This window comes from Festucalex cinctus, chromosome 8, assembly GCF_051991245.1.
Source record: "Festucalex cinctus isolate MCC-2025b chromosome 8, RoL_Fcin_1.0, whole genome shotgun sequence".
Classification (NCBI taxonomy): Eukaryota; Metazoa; Chordata; class Actinopteri; order Syngnathiformes; family Syngnathidae; genus Festucalex; species Festucalex cinctus.
The window spans coordinates 30,221,331-30,237,668 of NC_135418.1; the positions used below are offsets into that span (position 1 = coordinate 30,221,331).

The 16,338-nt window shown below is 41.8% G+C and overlaps 2 protein-coding genes across 2 annotated transcripts in view; both read right to left on the reverse strand.

Moving 5' to 3' along the window:
* LOC144024555 (plasma membrane calcium-transporting ATPase 1-like) overlaps positions 1–10,799 on the reverse strand; it is a 71,227-nt gene extending 60,428 nt beyond the window's left edge. The window contains exon 1 of the mRNA XM_077530941.1: positions 10,285–10,799. The gene's annotated coding sequence lies outside the window, so the exon portion shown is untranslated. The remainder of the gene's footprint in view (positions 1–10,284) is intronic.
* Positions 10,800–12,001: 1,202 nt separating this feature from the next.
* gpr37l1a (G protein-coupled receptor 37 like 1a) lies at positions 12,002–16,325 on the reverse strand. Its single transcript, XM_077528998.1, has 3 exons — positions 14,837–16,325; positions 13,335–13,724; positions 12,002–13,211 (listed from the first exon to the last, which is right to left on the reverse strand). Exons 1-3 carry the CDS (start codon positions 15,380–15,382, stop codon positions 12,717–12,719), a joined length of 1,431 nt encoding a protein of 476 aa, XP_077385124.1. The 5' UTR covers positions 15,383–16,325; the 3' UTR covers positions 12,002–12,716.
* Between the last annotated feature and the right edge of the window lie 13 nt (positions 16,326–16,338).

Sequence of the window (16,338 nt, forward strand, 5' to 3'; positions counted from 1 at the left end):
TTTCTCTGCAGTGGCCAGTGATTTGTTTGATTTCTGTACAGATAATGAAAATATCAAATAAAAATGCTCCGTAAAAGTCAATTGGTGAAGCGCAGAGACAAAATGGCCAACTGTCACTTTTAGTAAAGTTTTCACGTCATCGATTCATTGCAGATTCATTGCTCATGTACCTTTCTCATGTATCATATTTAATATATGGACACCTCCAACGTACCATATTTATAACAGTATTTCATGTGTCTCATTGACACCCTATTTCACGTTTACACGCGAGTAGTGTAACATTTACGTCATATTTCATGTAGTATATGTTATATATGTATAAAAGACGATGACATGACAGTAACTTCCTGTCTAGGCGTATACATTGTTGTCGTGATGAGTCACATGGCTGGAATGCGCCACGTCAGGATTCACACGCAGAGCGTTTGCCCGTCCGTCCGTCCGTCCGTCCGTCAACCTGCCGTCAGTCGTCCGTCCTTCACCTGCCCGGCACGCTGTTGCCACAACACGCTGTGTGTGTGGCTAATGTCAATAATGTCAATACGTTGTGACAGTGGATCATTTGCATTGTTCCGTCGCCGTGGCAACGAGGCCTGGGGTGGGGCAGAGAATGGAAAGGTGTGCGGATTTGCTTAGGATTTGGAATATTCATGGAGAAGCTTTTTCCTGGAGGCTGATGGACGGCATTTGGGCAAAATGCTGCAGTACCAGCAGAAAATCGTCAGGGGGCAGTGTTGACATCGGAAATGGACTCACTGGCTAACTTACTCGTTAACTCAACTGCTTACTAAATTGACTGAATAACATCAATTAACAAACTCAAATCTCATTTCCCGTTTTATATACTTGGCAGAAAGAGATTAACTAACTAACTAACATCAATGACTTCATTTCACGTTTCACACTTACCAGATGAATTAGCTCATTGACTAAATGAATTAAACTAAATCGCTAACTGATAGCAATGACAAAGCAATCAGAAAGTAAGTAGTTTGCTGACTAATTAAGTAACAAGTTAACTGGCTAAGAAAAAGCAGACTAGCCAACTAATTGACTACCTAGCTAACCGACTGGCTCATTTAAGTAACGACCAATAAAACTAGCTTACTAAGAAGGAAACAGGACAACTAGTTAACTAACTAACATAAATGACTTTTAATTTCACATTTTTCACACTTGGCAGATGAATTAACTCACTGACTAAATAAATTCAACTAAATAGCTAACTGACAGTAATGACAAAGCAATCAAAAACCTCTCCCAGTCTAGAATATAGCAAACTAAACTAGCTAAGTAATTTGCTGACTAATTAAGTAACAAGCCAACTGGCTAAGAAAAAGCAGACTAGCCAACTTAATTGACTAACTGTCTCGTTATTTAAGTAACGACCAATAAAATTAGCTTACTAAGAAGGGAACGGGACCACTAACGAACGAAATAACTAATTAACTAACAGTAACAACTACAGTGCAAAATGTCTCAAGCTTGAAGTTTTTCATGCACGGACGGCAGGACGGATGTCAAAACTAACCAACTAAGTAAGTTACAATCTAACCAGATACCATCAGAAAGTCAACTACATCACTAACGAGCAACATCGTTAACAGACTGCAATCACCAAACGATGTTTTTCCTTCCAAGTGACAATGAAAGATTTGACAAACGTCATTTTCAAGTCTTTGTCGGAATGGTGAAGGGGCGATAAACAACGAGCCGCCGCATATGTACACGATAAAGATCGATAGATAGTCACACAAGTCTGAGTAAAAGAGTCAAAAGGAAGGTGTGGAGGGGCGGGTGGGGGGACTAAAAGGTTTGTGTGTCCTGCTCCTGACTGATCTTGTTGTCTACACTGTAATGGGCTCATACATCACTCTTTTACACCTGCGGAGCACGCGCGCACATGCGCGCGCAACACACACTCACGCTCACTCGGCGGCGGTGACTGCATTGCACAAAAACAACATCATCAACGTCAATTAGCTGCAAATGCTCAACATGTTTCACATATTCATTTCAGAACGCTACAACACGACAATCCCAAATGTGTTTGTCTTTTTACACTACTTTCTTGTAGGTGCAGGTGGCAAAATGCTGGATTTGGTGGCTCACTGCCCTGTTTTTGGCCCCATTGGCCAAAATAACTCGTTTACAAATTCATTTTGTGTCTGGTAGAATGAGTGCAAAAATGGAATTAACTAACTAACTAACCACCTATAGTGTTATTCACAAACTACAATTAGCTACCTAACGCGTGAACTAACACTGATCACAAAATGGTGGGGGTTTTTTCCGGTTATTTCAAGCTTGTAAGTGATCATTCACGACAACCCAAAATGAAACCAACTAGTGTCATATTCACAAAACGGTGAACTAACTTGTGCTTGAGGTAGAAGTAAAAGTGAAGTCAAATTGAAGAAATAAAAAAAAAAATCGAAATAGCCGTTACAAAAATGAAACTAGCTCACTACACTAGCATCATTCACAAAATAAGCTAGCTACCGAATGAGTAAACAACACAAAATGATGTTGCACAACTAACTTAGTCCAACACAAAATGGGAAAAAATAAATAAATAACTCGTTCAGAAAATAAAACTAGTTAATGAGTGAACTTACCAACACTGGTCACAAAATTAACTTTGGCTTCATGTTTTTCATGGTTGAAACTAGCTAACTATCTGTGACACAAAATGAAACTTCATGTTTGTAACTAGCTAAAACCCAAAATGAATCGACTAACAAACTATCTGAAAATTACCTTTTGCTTCTCGTTTTTTTTTTTTCAAGCTTGTAACTAGCTAACGGCTAACCAAAATGGAACGTTAATGGTTGTAACTAGCCAACTGTGACAAAAAATGAAACTTCATGTTTGTAACTAGCTGCGACACAAAATGAAACTACCTAACGAATGAACTAACAAACGTTCTTAAATGTTCTGCTTCTTATTTATTTATTTTTTTCAATCTTGTAACCAGCTAACTGCTAACCAAAATGGAACGATCCACCTAACGAGTGAAGTAGGATAATCACAAAACAAACTTTTGCTTTACTCTGAGCTAGCGCACAAAATCATTCTGCCATCACAAAACAAGTTCTCGCTTCACGTTTTTCCTCGTTGGCCCAAGAAATGTCAAAACAAACCAAGCAGGTAACCAAGAAACGCGAGTTTGTGTTTTAGGAGTTTTGAGAGTATGACGCTCGGAAGGGGCAAAAGGTTTTTTTTACATCCCCAAGGCATCTTTTTCTGTTTATCAGTGTGTGTTTTTCTGTGTGTATTAATTGTGTATAAGAGTGTAGGCTGCGATTTCAAATCCATCACTTATGTAATCAAGTCACTTCCTGGGGTCAGCATCCACCTACACGTACGTACGCGCGCACACACACAAATGTGTCCATATATGCAGCTGGATGTCGTCTCCATGGCGACCTTCACACGCAATTCTGATTATTTTTATCAGCAATGATTGAGCAAAGACGCTCACACGCTCCACATGAGCGACCGCGGCAGTCGCAAGATTGACGGTATACAGAATGAGGACGTGTTTGTGATATTCCGACTTGTTATCTCTTGACTGTCGGCTTCTGCTTTATGTCCGGTTGGAGAAAGAAACAAAACAGGACAAATGCAGTTAAAGACTGGTCTTAAAAACAAGTTGCTCGTATTTGCTAAGAGCAGTCAGCAAGCACCGGGAAGCATTTTTAACGCATCATCTTTATTGACTGTGCATATTAACATGCTGATTGACACAACACGCGTATACAAGATTAACTTGCTAGCCAAGCAGCGTTGATCACAAACATTATAAAACTTGTTGACCCAACTAAAAAAAACAAATTAATTAAGTAATGATTTCAAAATATAACCTTTGGTGTCACTTATTTAGTACTTGGCAGAAGTAATTACGAAACTAATCAACAAGTCAGCTTAGTATGATTACAAAATGGCCTGGCTACAGTGCATACAATAAAAAAACAAAAAAAAAAAAACAAAAAAAACGAGCTAGCTAGCTAACTGAGTTCTCGCTTCAATTTTGTTTCCACTTCACAGAATAAATTACGGAACAAACCATGCAACTAACCAACAAAATAAATCATTCATTTGCTAAATAAGAAATTCTCAGAAAATAACTTCTGGCGTCACAATTTTTGTCCTTTTCAGAAAAAAATCTCAAGACTAAATAACAACCTAGCAAACTAGCTAGCTAGCAGATCGCAAACGGCTTCACAGTTTGTGTACCTGGCAGGAAAAAAAATAACACATAACTCGTGAACAACTGAACTTTTAAGACAAATAACTCATGTTCACACTTGACAGAATAAAATGTAAACCTTACCCATGCCAACTTAAATGCTAGTTAGCGAATGAAAAAGTATTCTCTGGCGTCACAGTTTTTGTGCAGAAGAAATTAAGAAACTAAGAAGTCAACTCGCCATCTAAAACTATTATTATTGTCTCTTGCTTCATGTTTTTTTTTTTTGTACTTGACAGATGAAAGTACTTAATGAGCAAACTGGCTAGCTAGCTAGCTAGCTAGTTTAGCCAAGCAGCGGGGAGCTAGCTAGCTGACTATCACTAAATAAGTTTTTTGTTTTTTTTACAAAACTATCTTTTACTACTACTGTAGCCTAAGTATTAATAAGTAACAACGATCAAATAGTGTCTGACGTCGCAAGTTTTCTTGCTTGACAATTGAAGCAAGTTACAAAGCAACACAAAAAAAATTGCCTCTTGGCTTCATGTTTTTCGAACCTGGCAAAAGAAATGATGGAATATTTTATTGACCGTAGCTGATCAACTATCTTGGTTTTATTTTTATTTAGTAGGATTTAGAATATTTGGTATCTACTAATGTGCATTTCATAAGCAACCATGAATATAAAATGTGCGCTTTGTGCAGTCTGCGAGGAGGAAGCGCGACTTATGACAGGCGAGTTGAAAGGTCAGGGGGGAAATCCGTACCCCGGGGGGTGCGAGTCGGCGTGTGTGCGCCTCCCCGCTGCTTGGAGGGCCAGGCCATCATTAGCGCTGCACCCGCTTGATTAACTTTTCATCACACGACCATTAATAAACCTCCACAAACAATCCAATCGTCCGATTTTGAACATGATCAACAAATCAGAGATCATTCTTCACAGAGGATAAAGAATACATGCCTGAAAGTATTGTTTGATTGTCTGTCTAGGTGTTCTTCAAATATCTGTTGTTCTTGTTAGCCACTGAATGGTGTTTCGCATTGTTTGTTAGCATTAAGCTAAGCGGGCTTAAAGCAGCGTGCTTCGTTGTACACCAAGGCACCGATTTATACATGTTTTTTTTATTTATTTTTTCCAATTTTATAGTTCTGCCTTGGTGGAGGTTTGTGCGATAGAGACGGAGTAACACACACAGTTGCGAGCGCACGCACACACACGTGTGCCCACGCTTGCGCCGCCAAAACACCTGATGGCATTTTTTTCACCTCAAGTCTGCAACACAACATATCAACACACCACCCGACTCTGCGCCAGCGTCCAATCGCGAGCTGCCATTTTGTGTTGCGTGTTTGTGTGTGCGTGTGCGCGCACGTGTAGGCGGGCCTTCTCTGGCCTTTTCCCCTCCCCTCCCACGTCTCTCCATCTCTGGCGCAGCATTAGCATGCGAGCTGCAACGCTGCAGCCTGGCACTCACTTCAAACACGCGCACGCACCTGCATTGAGTCTCTGCGGAGACATTTTGGCGTGGTGGCGTTTCTCATCTTTCTTTCTTTCTTTCTTGGCCGTAAACTTGCGCAACACCAAAGCGCAACAACGTCGCCATGGTTACACGCACACGGAAGCCCCAAAAGATCCACAAGGAAGAGAATCCATCTTGTTTGCAGCAAATAGACACGTGACTTTACTAGTTTGTAGCTTCACCTTAACTTTTTTTTTTTTTTTTTTTTTTTTTTGACTGGGGTTAGTCGGGTGAGTTTGCTCTTTGTGTCCACTAGAGGTCGCAATGACAACCACTTACATAAATTATATTCAGGAATAGGCTGTTGCTGAGGATTCTACAGCTGGTACTGATGTACAATACTGCCGCCAGGTGGACACGGCCCGCACGCCACAAGGAGCGGCACGACGTCCGCTGAATGGAAGCAGAAAAAAAAAAAAAAAAAATATCAAGAATGAGCAGCTGCTCGTCAGCAAGGGAATCCAAAGCAAGCCCAAAGTGGAAGCGGAAGAACAAGAAAAGAAGAAAAACAAGACGAAGAAAAGGAGAAGAAAGAAGAAAAAGAAGCCAAAGAAGAAGAAAACGAAAAATGAAGAAAAAGAGAAGATGGTAAAGAAGAAAAGGAAGATGAAGAAGCAAAAGAGAAGTCAAGAAAATAAAAGATGGAGAAAAGTAGAAAAGAAGAAGAAGAAAATGAAGAAAAATAAAAGAGAAGATGTAGAAGAAAAGAAAACTAAGATGAAGAAAAGAAGAAGAAAATGAAGAAAAAGACAAAATGGAGAAGAAAAAAGATGAAGAGGAAGAAGATGAAGGAAAAGAGAAGTCAAGAAAAGAAGAAAAAGAATATGAAAAAAAGTAAAAAAGAAGAAAATGAAGAAAAAGAAAACGGAGAAGATGCAGAAGAAGAAAAGAAGAAAACCAAGATGAAGAAAAAGAAGATGGAGAAGAATAAAGAAAAGAAGAAGAAGAAGAAGAAGGTGTTGTGGTTCCTTCATTGACACGATCAATGTCCTTGAAGAAGCAGCGGACGGAAACGTTTCTTCACACGCAGTCTGACGCCTTCCAGCCTCCTCATTGTGACACGCACGCACACGCGCACGCACGCGTGCGTAGGCTTGATTTCACGTGTGAGCGTGTCGTGTAAATCATGTAGGCAGACATGGCCGCCATGGCAACAACAGCCAAAGCTGCAACATTTTGGAGGTCACGTCAACTGCGCGCGTGAGAACATAAAGTTTGCCTTGGCAGAGTTGACCTTTGAACTCTTCTGACGACACGCTTGAAACCAACTCGGCCCTCCCACCTTTGACAACCGCAACGCAAAGTTGCAAATTGTCAACAAAAGATTTTCCAAAGTGGTTTTTGTGGCTGCTTTCCAAAACTCGGCAGCGGTTGTTTTGATTGAGAGCAGCTGACAGGTGCGAGGGCGGCGAGCCCAGGGGCTTCGTTAGCGCCCTCAAAGGCTCCTGAAGAATTAATAAATAATTCAATAAATAATGGACGAGCAGCAGACAATCTTCCGCGCGGCAAATAGACGACGATGACGACGCCTCGAGGTGCAAACGCAAAAACCCGTTGAGACCAACACCACGGCAAACGTCAGCTAGCTAGCGAGCTAGCCAAAGGGAAATGCAGCAGATGGGCGACCGATAAAGGTGGGAAAACCGCTGGCAAAAGGTGATTGGATGGAGACTGTCACATGATCCGAGAACATTTTGACTTATCTTCAAAAAAATAAATCATTTTCGAAATGTCAGCTTACTTCAAAGGACAAGACAAGCAGACCAACACGATGGCAAACATTAGCTAGCTAGCTAACCGCAGGGAAATGTAGCAGATGGGCGACCAATCAAAAAATACTTTTTCAGAAGAAAGAAAAAGACTTGAAAAAAGAAAAAAAATGAAAATATTTTTTCTTGAATTATTAATTCAATTATTAAAGATAAAATTATTGAAAACATTTTTAAGGCTCCAACTTTTTAGTGTGAAAAATATGACTTCCTGTAAGATAACGCTTCCTTGAATAATGCAACCTTATTCTCGCATTATGACATTGTGATTTTTTTTATGTAGCAAAAAAAAAAAAAAGTTGAGATTTTTTTTTTTATCTTGGATTCCATCCATCCATCCATTTCCTAAACTGTTTGTTCCTATTACATTGAATTATTAAAGATAAAATTTATTTTTATTTTTTTTGTCAAGACTCCAACTTTTTAGTGTGAAAAATATGACTTCAACCGTATTCTCACAACATGACGTTTTATCTCAAAATATTCAACTTAATTCTCACAAGATTTTTTTTATTTCCTCAAAATATTACTTTTTTGTTAAAAAATTTTTTTTTTCATTTTTCACAACAGTGTATTTTGTAAATACATGTTGCAGAAATGTAACCAATTTCTGCAATTGATTTAAAACATTTTACCTAATAAAATGTAACTTATTACTTCATTGATTATGTATTTATGTATGTATTTATTTATTTAAATGGCTCTAAGTAAACAGTGAGTCTTTCCGAGATGTGAATGTTTTGGGGTTCTGATAAAACTGCTCACTCTCTCTCTGTCTTTCTGTTGGCCACAATTGAGCAATCAACAAAATGGTGGTGCAAGCGTGGAAATAATGAATCCACAAGACGAGCAGCCAACTTTTCCTATTAAGCGCACGTGCGTTCGTGCGCGCATTGATGAGTTTGTCCCAACGCGCTCGTTGACCGGCGCCCGCAATGAAATGCTGACTGGCAGCCATAACTCTGCAAAGGCGTTTCATTGCTGAAGAGCCGTCTCTCCGCTCCGCATGCAATAATCCATTCATCCCCTTCATCCTTTCACACGAGCGCCTCGTTTGTCGGCCAACACGTGGACGCGTTAACGTCAGAACTGGTTCAAGCTGGAAAGCGGACCGAAAACGTCCTCGCAACTTCCTTTTTCGTGGCCAACAACAATCCTCGGGATGCCTCATAAATGGCTGCTTCAAAACAAAATGGCTGACTTCCTGTTGAATTTTTTTTTTTGCGTCCATGTCTGTCTCAGAAACTGGAGCTGATGTGTTTGTTTTTGGGGGGGTTTTCCACCTTCAAGTATGAAGTTGCTATTTCTAACCAAAATGGCTGACTTCCTGTTCAATTTCTGGCAGGGGTCCTAGAGACTTTTTTTTGTGCGCCATGTTATGGTTGACATGTTTCATGTCAAATTTCATGTCAATCTAAGATACTGGTGTCCGTGTTGTTGTTTTTTTGTTTTTCCTCTCTTCTAAATTTCATTGTCAGGTGTCTGCGTATGAAATGGTTGCTTCAAACCAAAATGGCCGACTTCCTGGTCAATTTCCACTATGGGTCCTTGAAACTTTTTTTTTTTTGTGTGCTATCATGGTAGATACGTCCACCAAATTTCATATCAGTTTAAGAAACTAGTTTCAGGGGCTGTTTTTTTTTCTTTTCATTTTAACCTTACAAGTGGCACATCCAATCGTGAAGTTGTTGATCATCCAAAATGGCCGACTTCTTGTTGAATTTCCAGCATGGGTCCTAAAGACTTTTCTGCGCCATGTTAGACATGTCCACCAAATTTCATCGGAGTCAAAGAAACTCGGTTGAGGAGCTTCCTCACATGCCCATTGAGGAAGAGGAGGAGGAGGAAGAGCGTTCATCAAGCCGCCACAAGAGAGAAAAAGTCACCATATGCGGGTAGAAAGTGTGTTTCGTTTGTTGTAAACAAAGTGAAAGTGTTCCACTGGCTCACAGTCTAAATATGGAAGTTATGACCTGGACACTGTTAGCAAGATGGTGGGCCTCCTCTAGTCTAAACACACCCACGCCAAAGTCTTTCTTGTAGATTAAAGTTGTGAGCAGCAAAAAAAAAAAAAAAACAGAAAGGAAAGTTGAGAATTACTTGGATGATTTCAATGTCTTTTTTGCGTACACACACCTTTTGAAGACGAAATCGTTTTTCAAGTGCACACACACAAAAACACGTTTGTTTTCTGTAACACGTAACTGGCTTTGAAATTGTAACTTGTTTGATGTTGACACAAACGGCAACATTGGCGTCATTAGTGACACCAAATAAATCACCTTCAGTTTTTTGTTTTTTTTTGCCACAAACACGTACAAATACCTCAAAGTCTACATTTTATTGAAGGTTTCCAAATAAATGGATTTGTTAACAAGGGTAAATTGTTGGCTTTTATGCTATTAAGATACTTCATTGTATGTCATATTAGTCGAAAGAATCTAATTTTTGATTTATCATCGAAAAAAAATTAAGAGGCATTTCTAATTATTTTGTTTTCTTTTGTATGTGCAACAAGTTGAGTTGTTTTCAACCGATGACCTCTTGACCCGCCCTTCCGCGGTGCAATGCTGCCCTCTGGTGGTCCAACAAATACAACACTTCCCTTTTTTTGGTGCCTCTTCTTTAAAAGGCAGACGCCTCGTTTGCTAACCATCAAGGTTCATATTTTTTACATTCATACGTAAATATTTTCATGAAGCATTTAAAAAAAATATATATATATATATATCATTTGTTGTATATAAGTTCAAAAAAAAAAAGAGAGAGAGAGAGAGAGACAAAATGTTTGACTTACTTTTCGATGACTTAACTTTGCTTCCACGAGTTCACTTTGCGCAGGCGTGTGAGTGAAAACTCAAATTAATTCCATATTATAACTCCACAAATAAAAGTGTTGTCATAGCCAACGTCCAACAAACGCTTGAGCAAAGTTTCCCATCCCAACTTTTCATGCTAAACGAGCACACCTGTTCCAATCAAGGCCAGATCATCTGCTTTCATATTTCTTGGACTTTCCCTCATATGTACTGAATGGACATGAACTTATTTTACATTATACTTTCCCCCCCCAAAAAAAACAAGCTTTATCTTTATTGCTGCCTTTCGTTGCGAACAAAACATCACTTCCTGATTTGGTGGTAAACAAAAGTGACGGCTAGCGAGCTGATGTCGTGGGCGGCGGCGAGTTTGAGGCCAAATTGCAAACTTTGTCCCGGTGGTTGTCATGGCGACCCGCAAAGCAGTTTGGCTTTGGGCTTATCTTTCTTCTTTCCTTCTTTCTGTCTTGTGTGCGGCGGTGGGAGTCGGTGGGCGTCGCGTAGCTTAGCAACGCCCGCCCCGGGATTGATATGCGGCTTTTTTGTTCCCGCGTCGCCGTCGCTTGGGCGGCCCCAGAGAACGCCTGAACAAAAGCGCTCTTCTTGTGGAGGCCCCGCCCCCATCCTCCTCTTTTCTTCTTCTTCTTCTTCTTCAGCTCTTTGCATGTGAGAGGAACGAGTTCAGCTCAAAAGGAGACTCGCAGCCTCAAATTGGAATTTGGTGGGGCCTCCAAGTGGGCCCCAATTAATGAAGACATTTTGGTAGTATTCCAAGATGTGTGTGTGTGGGGGGGGGTCCTTACGTTGCTTGATTTGTTGTTAATATTCTCAGGCAAAAATGGGCTCAACCTGCAAGTTTTTGTAAATTCAGCCCCGGAAGCCTGTTTGATGTAGCAACATGAAATTTGACAGACTTGTTTATCATGAGTAGACCCACAAAAAAGTCTCAGGGACCTATTCCTGAAAACATACAGGAAGTCAGCCATTTTGGTTTGAAATGGCCTTTTGGGGTCATTTAGATGCAAGCCTGTTGAAATTATGTTTCTTCATTGGTGTTATTTTGAAAATTCAGCCCCGGGAGCCAGTTTGGCGTAGCAACATGAAATTTGACAGACTTGTTTATCATGAGTAGACCCACAAAAAAGTCTCAGGGACCTATTCCTGAAAACATACAGGAAGTCAGCCATTTTGGTTTGAAATGGCCTTTTGGTGTAGTTTTAATGCAAGCCTTTGTGTTTCTTCATTGGTCTTATTTTGAAAATTCAGCCCCGAAAGCCAGTTTGATTGAGCAACGTGAAATTTGGCAGATTTGTTTATCACGAGTAGACCCACAAAAAACTCTCAAGACGCCATATCTGAAAAGACACAGGAAAGTCCACATTTGGGTTCAAAGCAGACATTTGAAAGTCAGGTTTTCTTTATGAGGTGAAAAATTCAGCCCCCAAAGCCAACTTAACTTAGCAACATGAAATTTGGTGGGTACGTCTGTCATGAGTAGACCCACAAAAAAAAAAAAAAAAAAGTCTAAAGGTGTTTCTTCATTGGTCTTGTTTTGAAAATTCAGCCATCAGGGCCGTTTGACGCAGCAACGTAAAATTTGGTCGACGGGTTTATCGTGACGAGACCCACAAAAAAATTCTGAAGAAGCCACACACAACAAGATCACCGTAATGCTAATAAGAGAGAATTTTCAGATCATTTTGAGGTTTCCTTCAAAAAGGACTTTTTATTTATTTGTTAAGCAATGAAATGCAAGCAACTCCAAAATGATGAATCTTCCATCTTTCACTCGGACAAAAAAAATCATTAAAACAAATCAAAGCGGAAAGATGTTGTGTTTGTGGTCTGGTGAATTCTCGTCTGCGCTCCATGGCAACGTTTTGTGTGCACAAAGCAAAAAGCCCACACTTGTTTTTTTGCTGTTTTTGTGACTCTTCCATCATTGAACAAAAACAAAACAGCGTGACCGATTTCCTGCTTGAGGCTCAGACAAGAACAAACGACGGACGAGCAAAATCAATCCAAAGTTTACTCAAAGTAGCAGAAAAGCGCCAGAGGGAAATTTTTCCCACAAGTGGCTTGTATGTCTTTTGAATGCCGATCGTTGACGAGTGTGACGTCGCCGATTACGATTGGAAAAGCTTTTGGATGCTTATTACATGTTAGTAACACTTTCATATTAACGGTGCCCAAGAATGTTCCGTTTGCTGCTCACATGCAACTGGGAAAACTCATTTGGGCTCCCTAAACCTTAATCACTCGGTATTATGTCTAGAAACCCGAACCTACATGAAAATCCCAATCTGCAACTCTAATCCCAGTAACATCAAAACCTTTTTCAAAGCGTAATCCTGTTTTAAAACCTGAACTAGACATCTTCAAACCCGACCTTCGAAAGTGAACGCTCGTCTCAGCACGGCGTTCCGACGGCTCGCGACGACGGCGTCAAGGACGTCGGGGACGGCGAGGAGAGGGCGGAGGTGGCGGCGGTGGACGACGACGACAATGTCGACGACAAGGACGAGGTGGCGTCGGGCAGGCACTCGTCGCAGCAGCAGCAGCAGCAGTCCAGGAAGGCCCGAGCCAGCGAGCGGCACGAGCACAGCAGCAGGACGGGCGTGGCGGCGCAGCGGGCGAACAGGAAGAAGTGTCCCGCCAGTTCGGCCGCCGGTTCGGCCGCCGCCGCCGGCGCGTACGCCAGCGCGATGCCGCAGGCGCTGGCGGGGATGTTGCAGGCCACGTACACGCCCGTCAGCCACGTGACGGTGGCGGCGGGTCTGTGCTGCCGACGATGATGACGATGATGACGATGATGACGATGCTTCTTCTTCGTCGGTGATGAAGACACGCAAGAGGAGGCGGAGGAGCGCCTGCTGGCCGCTTTGACGGGTTGCTGCGCTGACACCTGTTGAGACACAAAAGCGTTTTTGCGTGGATGTTAACGCCACCTAGTGGTGAGACGTATGCCGCGTCGGAGGACGGTCGCAAGTGGGACGTTTTCCGGCGTTTCCCGGGAACGTCGTCATACCCGTTCGGTCACCAGGTGGCAGGCCAGCGCGAAGAGCAGCGGCAGGCAGACGTAGCACCCGAACATCCACCAGGCCCGGGCCTCGCGATAGGTCAGCACCAGCGCGTAGACGCCGTCGGGCAGTTCGGCCGGCGGCTCGCGCACGCACGCGTCCGGCGCCGGGGACGAGCCCCGGGGGGGCCCGGCGGTCTGGCGCCGCCGCAGGCGCCACAGCGGCAGCTCGGGGGCGGCCAGCGCCAGCGAGCCCAGCCAGATGACGGCCATCTTGGACAGGATGGAGCGGCAGGGCTCCGGCCCGGGGGCGGGGCCGGGGGCGGGGCCGGTGGCGGCGCGGAAGCGGTCGATGCTCAGCGCGCAAATGCTGAACGTGGCCACGCCCAGAGACGTCACCTGACGAATCATGTAGGAAAAAGTCATCACCAAAAATATATATATATATTCAAAAAAAAAAAAAAATCTTTTTAGACCTGCCTTGAAACCACAATCCTGTCTTGAAATCCTCATCGTGTCGTGATTGAAACCCTAAACCTTATTTTGACAGCCTAACTTTATTTTGAAAAAAATAACCTTTCGCTTTTGTCTGTGTGTAATAAAAGGCACAAGACGAAAGCAGATGTCCTGGTCACCCGCCAACCCCGTTAAAAGCCAAAGTGAAGATCATTAATGGAGACGTCCGATTAGTCTGGTTAGCATGACAAAGGCGCTAACGCTCATTAGCCAGATTAGCGCCTTTCAGAACCGGAGGAGGACGACAACCACTAAACACACAAAAAGCGTTTATTTTATTTTGGTTTTAGCCAAGGCCAAAAAGGCGACTCGACCAGCGCTCCTCCTCTTCCTCCTCCTCCTCATGTCATTCAAAAGAACCAATATTTTTATTGATTTATTGATTGATTTCAAGACATTTCAAGTGTCTAAATTGGTCTACTGTACTTAAAAGCAACACTTTTGGAAAACAACACATTTTAAAATTGCCCTTCAGGGGTTAAAATCAATTTCCAAAAATTGAAATTTTAACACTTTAACCTGCTTAGTCAAGAGTTTTGGGGGTTTAAAAACAAAACAAAACAAAACGATTTTTGCTTGGTCCCTGCATGGTCCAGTGTGACAAAATTGATTTTGAAACAGGAAAATAAAATCCAGATTTTTTTTCCCCCTGAAATATACGACGAATTGTGAATTTCAATTTCAAAAAGTTCACTTTTAAAAGAATAAAACTGACAATGAGGTAAAAATCAAAACAACTAATGTCATCATCTGAAAGTCTTAATTTTATGTCTACATCCTAATTTTCTGACTTTAAAGTTGCAAACGACATTTTGACAGTCATAAGATTGTAACGTATTGTAAATACAAATTTGATTGGGGGGGGTGAAAGTCTCATTTTGGATGAAAATCAAGTTTCAATTTTACAAGGATAAAGTCAACATTTCCCTAACACGAGTACCGATTGACGAAGATGCTTTTTTTTTTTTTAAATTCTTTTTTGTTGTCATGCTGACCTCCAGGTAGGGCACCAGGCGGCAGGACGCTCCCCCGAGCAGGCGCCGGAAGGTCAACTCGTGGAAGACGACCACCGGCAGGCAGAAAAACAGCACCAGGAAGTCGAGCAGGGCCAAGCCGGCCAGGATGCCGTTCCAGGCGCTCTGCAGGTACGCGTTGTGCCACACGGCGCACATGAGCGCCAGGTTGCCCACAATGCCCACCGAGAAGAGGACCAGGGCCAGCAGCAGCAGCGCGTACGCCCGGTACGAGCCGTCGCCCGCGGGGAACAGCGGCGGCTGTGGCGGCGGCGGCGGCGGCCCGGAGGACGACGAATTCGGCCGGAGGCTGACCCGCGGGGTCGTCAAGTCACCGCTCGGCTCTTCTCGTCTCCGGGGAGCCTCGTCTCCACCTGCCGCGGGGACCTCCGAGCTCTCGGGCGCCGCGGCATCTTCACCCCGGCCGAGGTGCGCCACCCCGGGGAGAGGCGGCGGAGGGAGTCGGACGTGGCTCCGGAGCTCCGCAGACCCGACGCAAAGGAGGAAAAGAAAAACAAGCGCGGTCATGTTGGACGATTAAATAAGAACTCCAAGATTATTACAATTTTTTTTTTTTTTTTTTATAAATCGACTTTTTTCTCATAAATGTGATGCGACAACCTGCCCGGTTCTCAAGCGAAAAGTTACGGGCAACGAAGTTACCCTCAATGACAGCATAACCTCCGGTTACGCCTTTCGAACTAAGAGTACTAAATATAAAACCGGAAGTCGGCCAAACGGTGTGAAAAAAAATAAAATCCATCCGTTTGGGGAAATAAACGTCGTTATTCTCTTTTACCGTAAATTTCTCTGTGGTTTCATGTTGCTTGGTATGAACTTTCCATTATGGCTCATTTATGGAAAGACTTCATAAACTGTTTGAAAAACAATAACAAAAATGTTAAAAACTAAAAATAAAGACATGCTTGTGGGTTGATGAAGTCACAAATTGTATACATAAAAGTCAGAATATTACAAGGGGAAAAAAATGTGGAAAAGTCCTGATTTTATGGGAACAAAAATGGGACATTTCACAATTTTATGAAATGTTGACAGGAAAACAGTCAATATTTTATACACTGTTAAAAAAATCCCTCAAAATCTAATTACAATCAAATTAAGACATTAAAAAATGTTGGGTTTTTTTGAAAAAAAAAATCCAAAATTTACAAAAAAAATCCAGATTTAATGTGAAATCAAGAATTTTAAAATCAAGAATAAAACTGAAACAAAAAATTTATAGAAACATAATGTGGAAAAAAAAAAAAATCCCCTCCAAATTTAATTACAATATTGAAATACAAAAAAAATAAAAAAAATAAAAAATAGTAAATTGCCAAAATTGACAAAAAATACAATTTCAATGTTGCAAGAGAAAATGTAAGTTATTTGATTTTTTTTTAGAAAAAGGCCAACATTTACAAAGAAGTTACAAGTCATGATTTTATATTAATTAAAAAAAGAAAAAAAAAGGTCCAGATTTT